Source organism: Corvus cornix, chromosome 3 (genome assembly GCF_000738735.6).
Source record: "Corvus cornix cornix isolate S_Up_H32 chromosome 3, ASM73873v5, whole genome shotgun sequence".
NCBI lineage: Eukaryota > Metazoa > Chordata > Aves > Passeriformes > Corvidae > Corvus > Corvus cornix.
The window spans coordinates 113714387-113722617 of record NC_047056.1 but is presented as its reverse complement, the minus strand read 5'-3'; the positions used below and the strand labels follow the sequence as shown (position 1 = coordinate 113722617).

The window sequence follows — 8231 nt, the reverse complement described above, 5'->3', positions numbered from 1 at the left end:
ATGGACGACGTCTCCTGCTCGGGCACCGAGGATTCCCTGGAGCTCTGCAGATTTTCGGGATGGGGCCGCACCAACTGCGGCCACGCCGAGGACGCCGGCGTGCGCTGCCTGACCCCCTGAGCCGCCCCAAACCCCAAACCCCAAACCCCAAACCCCAAAGGGGCCGCGGGGCTCATCCCAAGCCCTGGATCCTGACCGGGAATGGGATCATCCCGAGGGAAATAAAGGCGCTGATTCGTCCCTGGTGGGGCAAAGAGAGATCGGGAATTTGGGGGGGATTGGGGGGTTATGGGGTTTGGGGGGGGTTTATGGGGGATTGAAGGGATCTGGGGGGGTTTATGGGGATTTCGGGGGGCTTTTGGGGGGGTTTATGGAGGATTGAAGGGATCTGGGGGGGTTTGGGGGGTTTGTGGGATTTATGGGGGGGTTATGGGGGGGTTTATGGGGGATTGGGGGGTTTATGGGGTTTATGGGGGGTTTGGGGTTTATGGGGTTTATGGGGTTTATGGGGTTTATGGGGTTTATGGGGGTTTGGGGGTCTTTATGGGGGGTTTATGGGGGTTTGGGGGGATCTGGGAGGGGTTATGGGGGTTTGGGGGGATTTATGGGGGTTTGGGGGCTTTATGGGGGTTTATGGGGGATTGGGGGGGTTATGGGGTGGTTTATGGGGGTCTGGGGGGGTTGGGGGGGCTTTATGGGGGGTTTATGGGGGGGTTATGGGGATTTGGGGCGGTTTATGGGGGATTGGGGGGGATCTGGGGGGGTTTCATGGGGGTTTGGGGGGCTTTTGGGGGGTTTTATGGGGGATTGAAGGGATCGGGGGGGTTTGGGGGGGTTTATGGGGGTTTATGGGGGATTGGGGGAGGTTTATGGGGGGGTTTATGGGAGTTTGGGGGTCTTTATGGGGGGTTTATGGGGGGTTTTGGGGGATTGGGGGGATCTGGGAGGGGTTATGGGGTTTTGGGGGATTTATGGGTGTTTGGGGGGTTTTGGGGGTTTATGGGGGTTTGGGGGTGTTTATGGGGGTTTATTGGGGGTTTATGGGGGATTGGGGGGGTTTATGGGGCGGTTTATGGGGGTCTGGGGGGGTTTTGTGGGGTTTATGGGGGTTTATGGGGGGGTTATGGGGATTTGGGGCGGTTTATGGGGGTCTGGGGGCTGTGGGGGCTCAAGGAGCGATGGGGCTTTTGGGGGGGGTTTATGGGGTCTGGGGGCTGTGGGGGGGGGGGTGTCAGACAGTTCTGGGCCTTTATGGGGCCGGGGGGTGACGGAGCGGGCGGGGTTCGGGGGGGGCTCCAGGGACCCTCCAGAGACCCCCACAAAGCCCCTGAGGACCCCCCCAGCTCCCAGCGAGCCCCGGAGCGCCCCAAAAAGCTTCGGGAACCCCCCAAAAACCGCGCGGGCTCCCCGCGACCGCCCCAGGCCACGCCCACCCCGCGCTGGCCACGCCCCCAGATCAGGCCACGCCCCCATTGGCCACGCCCCCAGCTCAGGGCACGCCCCCATTGGCCACGCCTCCAGCTCAGGCCACGCCCCCATTGGCCACGCCCCATTTGGCCACGCCCCCAGCTCAGGCCACGCCCCCGGGTCCCGGCGCGCGGCTCTGGCCACGCCCACATCCGCATCCCCACCTCCATATATGGATGTGGCCACGCCCCCTCCCGGAAGGGGTGGGGCCGGCGCGCGCGCGGCGCGCGGGATTCGAAAGAGGCGCCCGGTAACGGCCGGGAGCGGGAAAAGGAGCCGGGAATCGGCACCGGGAGAGGGAAAAGGAGCCGGGAATCGGCACCGGGAGAGGGAAAAGGAGCCCGGAATCGGCACCGGGAGAGGGAAAAGGAGCCCGGAATCGGCACCGGGAGAGGGAAAAGGAGCCGGGAATCGCCCGGGATCGGGAAAAGGAGCCGGGAATCTCCCGGGATCGGCACCGGGAGCGGGAAAAGGAGCCGGGAATCGGCACCGGGAGAGGGAAAAGGAGCCCGGAATCGCCCGGGATCGGCACCGGGAGCGGGAAAAGGAGCCGGGAATCGGCACCGGGAGAGGGAAAAGGAGCCCGGAATTGCCCGGGATCGGGAAAAGGAGCCCGGAATCGCCCGGGATCGGGAAAAGGAGCCCGGAATTGCCCGGGATCGGCACCGGGAGCGGGAAAGGAGCCCGGAATCGCCCGGGATCGGCACCGGGAGCGGGGAAAAGGAGCCCGGAATTGCCCGGGATCGCACCGGGAGAGGGAAAAGGAGCCGGAATCGCCCGGGATCGGCACCGGGAGAGGGAAAAGGAGCCCGGAATTGCCCGGGATCGGCACCGGGAGCGGGGAGAGGAGGCCCCGGAATTGCCCGGGATCGGCACCGGGAGCGGGAAGAGGAGCCGGGAATCGCCCGGGATCGGCACCGGGAGCGGGAAAAGGATCCCGGAATTCCCTTGGCTCGGTCCCCGCACGCCGCGAACCCCGGACCGAGGTGGGACCCGCGGGGTTTTCCTGGGAACCCCCCGGATCTGGGATTCTCCCCTCCCCCAGCTGGGACCCCCCCAGTTCCCGGATCTGGGACATCCCAAGCCCGGACCCCCCATCCCTGCTCTGGGATCCCCAAACTGGGACCTCCCCCCTCCCCCAATTCCCAAATCCAGGACCTCCAATTCCCAAATCCGAGACCTCCCCCAGCTGCCCAGTCCGGGACCCCTCCATTCCCAAATCTGGCACCTCCCAAATTCCCCAATCCCAGACCCCCCAATTCCCAAACCCAGGACCCCCCAATTCCCAATCCGGGACCCCCCAATTCCCAAACCCAGGAACCCTCAATTCCCAAATCCAGGACCCCCCAGTTGCCAGATCCAGGAACCCTCAATTCCCAAATCCAGGATCCCCCAATTCCTGAATCCGGGACCCCCCAATTCCCAAATCCAGGACCCTCCAATTCCCAAATCCAGGATCCTCCAATTCCCGAATCCAGGACCCCCCAATTCCCAATCCGGGACCTCCCAATTCCCAATCCGGGACCCCTCCAATTCCCAAATCCAGGATCCCCCAATTCCCAAACCCAGCACCCCCCAATTCCCAAATCCAGGACCCCCCAATTCCCAAATCCAGGATCCCCCAATTCCCAAACCCAGCACCCCCCAATTCCCGAATCCGGGACCCCCCAGGTGCCACTGGAGCCCCTCCACGTCCCCTCCTGTCCCACAGGATCGGGATCGGGATCGGGATCGGATCCATGGCTGCCTTCCAGTCTCCAACGCCCTCGTCCCGCAAGGACAAACCGGGTGAGGAATTCCGGGATGATCCCGGAATATTCCCACGAGGAATCGCAGGGACCCCATCCCAGAGCCGGGATCGCAGAATGGTGGGAAGGGCCCTGAAGGGATCTCGGGGCTGAATTCCAGAGGCTGCTCCAAGCCCTGTCCGACCTTTCCTGGGACAATCCCAGGGATGAGGCAGCCGCAGATTCCCTGGAAAACTCTGCCACTCCCTCCCCCTTCCTCCTCCTCCTCCCGGTTTTATTCCTGAGCACATCGGGGCTGGGAAATCCCTGGGATCACCTGGGATCACCTGGGATCGGTTTCCCATCCGCGGGATTCCGGTGGGAATCGTGGAACGCTTTGGGAAGGAGCTTCAAGGCCCGGAATTCCAACCCGGATCCGTGTCCCCCCCAAATCCCCAGGGATTTCAATCCCTCCGGGAACAGGGGCTGTGCCGGGGCTGGAAAACCCCAATTGTTCCCAAAACCCGACCGAACTTTCCCCGGAACGACTCGAGGCCGTTCCCTGTCCGCGATTCCCCGGGAGCGGATCCCGATCCCGGCTGGAGCTTCCCGGGGCTTCACCGCGACTCCTTCCCGCAGATGCCGGCGCCGTGTCCGTCACCATCCCGGCCTCTCCCTTCATGCAGAAGTTGGGATTCGGCACCGGAGTCAGCGTGTACCTGATGAAAAGGTTCGGGAAGCGTTATCCCGGAAAAGTCCCGGCAAAGTCCCGGAGCGGGTGGGAAAGGAGCTCCGGGAAGGAAAGGGGTGGCGGCGCCCACCTGGGGATGATCCCAAATCCAGGATACGGAGCCGAAGGAGGGATTTGGGATTTGCAGAGCCGGGAAGGAGCCCCTTCCTTTGGGAGAAGCCTTTCCCTGGATGGAATCCAAGGATTTGGGGCCCATTCCTGGGAATTCCGGGATTTGGGGCCCATTCCTGGGATAACCCATCAGCCTTTTCCTGGCTGGAATTCTGGGATTTGGGATCCTTTTGTTTTTGGGATAAGCCTTTCCTTGGATGGAATTCTGGGATTTGGGGCCATTCCTGGGATAAACCTTTGGTGGAATTCTGGGATTTGGGATCCGTTATTTTGGGATAAGCCTTGTCCGGGGTGGAATTCAGGGATTTGGGCCCCATTTTTTTTTTTTGGGATAAGCCTTTCCTTGGATGGAATTCAGGGATTTGAGGCCATTCCTGGGATAAACCTTGGGTGGAATTCCAGGATTTGGGCTCCATTTTTTTTTTGGGATAAGCCCTTCCCTGGCTGAAATTCCAGCATTTCGGGTCCATGATTTTTGGGATAACCCCATCAGTCTTTCCCTGGCTGGAATTCCGGGATTGGGGCTCCATTCCCTCTGCTCCAGCCGGAAATGGGAACGGATCGAAGCTCCCGAATGCAGGGAAGCCGAGCATTCCCTGGAGCATTCCCGGCCCACGGCAGATTCCACCCTTTCCCCAGTTTCCTCACGAATTCCACAAAAAAGCCCCTCCCACGGCCATTCCCGGCATGTTATCCATGGGAATTCCAGAGGCTCTTCCCGCCCAGGTCTCCGCGGGGATTATCCCGCTCTCCGTGGGCCGTGAAGAAAATCAACTCCGGCTGCAGCCGGAGCCAGCGGAGCCTCTTCCAGAGGAGACTCCAGGAGGAGGCCCAGATCCTCCGGAATCTGCGGCATCCCAACATCGTGGGTGAGGATTCCTGGGAATGGACGGGTTGGATCCATTGGGAATGGAGGGGTTGGATCCATTGGGAATGGAGGGGTTGGATCCATGGGAATGGAGGGGTTGGATCCACTGGGAAGGGAGGGGTTGGATCCATGGGAAGGGAGGGGTTGGATTGTTGGGAAGGGAGGGGTTGGATCCATGGGAATGGAGGGGTTGGATCCATTGGGGATGGAGGGGTTGGATCCATGGGAATGGAGGGGTTGGATCCATTGGGGATGGAGGGGTTGGATCCATTGGGAAGGGAGGGGTTGGATCCATTGGGAAGGGAGGGGTTGGATCCATGGGAATGGAGGGGTTGGATCCATGGGAAGGGAGGGGTTGGATCCATTGGGGATGGAGGGGTTGGATCCATGGGAATGGAGGGGTTGGATCCATGGGAAGGGAGGGGTTGGATCCATGGGAATGGAGGGGTTGGAGCCAATCCCAGAGGGAGACGAGGGGGATTCGGGATCCCAGAGTTAAAGCCCTCCCAGTGCCTCTGGAATTCCCAGAGAAGCCGCAGCTGCCGCTGGATCCCTGGGAGTGTCCGGGGATGGATTTGGAGCAGCCTGGGATCATCGGGGTTGGAATGGGATGGGATTGAAGCTGCGTGGATCCCAGCCAAAGCATTCCGGGATCGCTGCTCTCCCACTTCCATCCCATTCCCATTCCAATCCTGTCCCATCCCACCCCATTCCCATTCCCATCCCAACCCATTCCCACCCCATTCCCATTCCCATCCCACCCCATTCCCACCTCATTCCCATCCCATCCCAGGCTACCGGGCGCTGATGAAGGCTCCGGACGGGAGCCTGTGCCTGGCCATGGAATTCGGGGGGGAGAAATCCCTGAACGACCTCATCGAGGAGCGCCGGGAGCAGCGACTGGGAGCGTTCCCGGCTCCCACCATCCTGCAGGTGGGCCCTGAGCATGGCCAGGGGGCTCCAGGTACCGGGAATGGCGGGGAAATCCCGGGATTCGGGGAGAAAGGGGAGCTGGGGCTGCTGGGGGGGGATGGGATTGGGATGAGTGGGATGTTGGGAAGGAATTCGCGGCTGGGCTGGAATTCCCAGGGAATGGCCGGATCCCTGGCAGTGCCCAAGGAAAGGCTGGAGCAGCCTGGGATCATCGGGGGAGGTGCCGGCCTTGGAATGGGATGGGATTGAAGCTGCGTGGATCCCAGCCAAAGCATTCCGGGATTGTGGGATGCAGGAGGCTCCGAATCCATGGCCAGGGGTTTTTCTGGAAGTCGGGGATGGGAAAGGGAAGGGAGAGCCTTCCTGGAGTGCCGAGATTCCCAGGGAAGGGCCTGGAGGCCGGAATTCCTTCCCGCAGAGGAGTCGGGATGGGGCTGGATCCAATGGCAGGCTGGGAGAGGCGGGAATGGAGGGATTTCCCTGGGAAAGGGGAGCTCGGGCTGGGATCTTGGGAAGGAATTCCCGGCTGGGCTGGAATTCCCAGGGAATGCCCGGATCCCTGGCAGTGCCCAAGGAAAGGCTGGAGCAGCCTGGGATCATCGGGGGAGGTGCCGGGGTGGGAATGGGATGGGATTGAAGCTGCGTGGATCCCAGCCAAAGCATTCCGGGATTGTGGGATCCAGGAGGCTCCGAATCCATGGCCAGGGGTTTTTCTGGAAGTCGGGGATGGGAAAGGGAAGGGAGAGCCTTCCTGGAGTGCCCGAGATTCCCAGGGAAGGGCCTGGAGGCCGGATTCCTTCCCGCAGAGGAGTCGGGCTGGGGCTGGATCCAATGGCAGGCTGGGAGAGGCGGGAATGGAGGGATTTCCTGGGAAAGGGGAGCTCGGGCTGGGATCTCGGGAAGGAATTCCCAGGGAATCCCCGGGAGCGCCCGAGGCCGGCTTCGGATCTCCCTGGGATCATCGGGAAGCGCCGGGATCGGGATTCCGGGGCTTTCCTTCCGACATCTCCTCTCTCCCGCCCTTGCAGAGGAATCCTTTTCCGAGGAATCCTTCGACGAGGATTCCTACTACGCGGCGCTGGGCACGCGGCCGCCGCTGCCTCCGGAGGCGCTGGATCCGTCCCAGGGCTCGGTGCTGGAGCTCTTCTCCGTCTGCACCTGCCGCGATCCCGGGAAAAGGCCCTCGGCCGCGCAGATCCTGCGGGCGCTGGAGCCGCCGCCGCCCTGAGCCAGCCCGCGCTCCCAGCGGGAAGCGGCGCCGGAGCCTTGGGAAGAGCCCTTCGGGATTCCCGGGCCGCGCTCCCCGCTCTGCTCCTTTGGGGTTCTTGGGATGGATTTTCCTCAGCGTTGGGTTGGGTTTTCCCGGGTTTTTTTAGGGTTGGGTTTTCCCGGTTTTTTTAGGGTTGGGTTTTCCCGGTTTTTTTTTTAGGGTTGGGTTTTCCCGGGTTTTTTTTAGGGTTGGGTTTTCCCGGTTTTTTTTTAGGGTTGGGTTTTCCCGGGTTTTTTTTAGGGTTGGGTTTTCCCGGGTTTTTTTTTAGGGTTGGGTTTTCCCGGGTTTTTTTAGGGTTGGGTTTTCCCGGTTTTTTTTTAGGGTTGGGTCTTCCCAGGTTTTTTTTAGGGTTGGGTTTTCCCGGGTTTTTTTTAGGGTTGGGTTTTCCCAGGTTTTTATTTTAGGGTTGGGTTTTCCTGGGTTTTTTTAGGGTTGGGTTTTCCCGTTTTTTTTAGGGTTGGGTTTTCCCGGTTTTTTTAGGGTTGGGTTTTCCTGGGATTTTTTTAGGGTTGGGTTTTCCCGGGAATTTTTTAGGGTTGGGTTTTCCCGGTTTTTTTTAGGGCTGGGTTTTCCCGGGTTTTTTTAGGGTTGGGTCTTCCCGGGTTTTTTTAGGGCTGGGTTTTCCCGGTTTTTTTTAGGGTTGGGTTTTCCCAGGTTTTTTTTTAGGGTTGGGTTTTCCCAGGTTTTTTTTAGGGTTGGGTTTTCCTGGTTTTTTTTAGGGTTGGGTTTTCCTGGTTTTTTTTAGGGTTGGGTTTTCCCGGTTTTTTTTAGGGTTGGGTTTTCCCGGTTTTTTTTAGGGTTGGGTTTCCCGGTTTTTTTTAGGGTTGGGTTTTCCCGGGTTTTTTTTAGGGTTGGGTTTTCCCGGTTTTTTTTAGGGTTGGGTTTTCCCGGTTTTTTTTAGGGTTGGGTTTTCCCGGTTTTTTTTAGGGTTGGGTTTTCCCGGTTTTTTTAGGGTTGGGTTTTCCCGGTTTTTTTTAGGGTTGGGTTTTCCGGTTTTTTTTAGGGTTGGGTTTTCCCGGTTTTTTTTTAGGGTTGGGTTTTCCCGGTTTTTTTAGGGTTGGGTTTTCCCGGTTTTTTTTAGGGTTGGGTTTTCCCGGTTTTTTT

At 59.9% G+C, this 8231-nt stretch overlaps 1 protein-coding gene across 1 annotated transcript; it reads left to right on the top strand.

Annotated features, from left to right (window-relative positions):
• PBK (PDZ binding kinase) lies at positions 1-7135 on the top strand. Its single transcript, XM_039568617.1, has 7 exons — positions 1-99; positions 1570-2453; positions 3179-3255; positions 3834-3924; positions 4783-4925; positions 5718-5888; positions 6886-7135. The coding sequence occupies exons 1-7, from the start codon at positions 1-3 to the stop codon at positions 7083-7085; spliced, it is 1665 nt and encodes a 554-aa protein (XP_039424551.1). The 3' UTR covers positions 7086-7135.
• Positions 7136-8231: the final 1096 nt, after the last annotated feature.

What these genes read in the sequence shown, in the direction of transcription:
- PBK (XM_039568617.1), top strand. Translation starts at nt 1, where the DNA reads ATGGACGACGTCTCCTGCTCGGGCACCGAGGATTCCCTGGAGCTCTGC. An exon ending in GCCGCGAACCCCGGACCGAG is followed by an intron (nt 2,454 to 3,178) that starts GTGGGACCCGCG and finishes CCTGTCCCACAG; the next exon opens with GATCGGGATCGGGATCGGGA. An exon ending in GTCCCGCAAGGACAAACCGG is followed by an intron (nt 3,256 to 3,833) that starts GTGAGGAATTCC and finishes TCCTTCCCGCAG; the next exon opens with ATGCCGGCGCCGTGTCCGTC.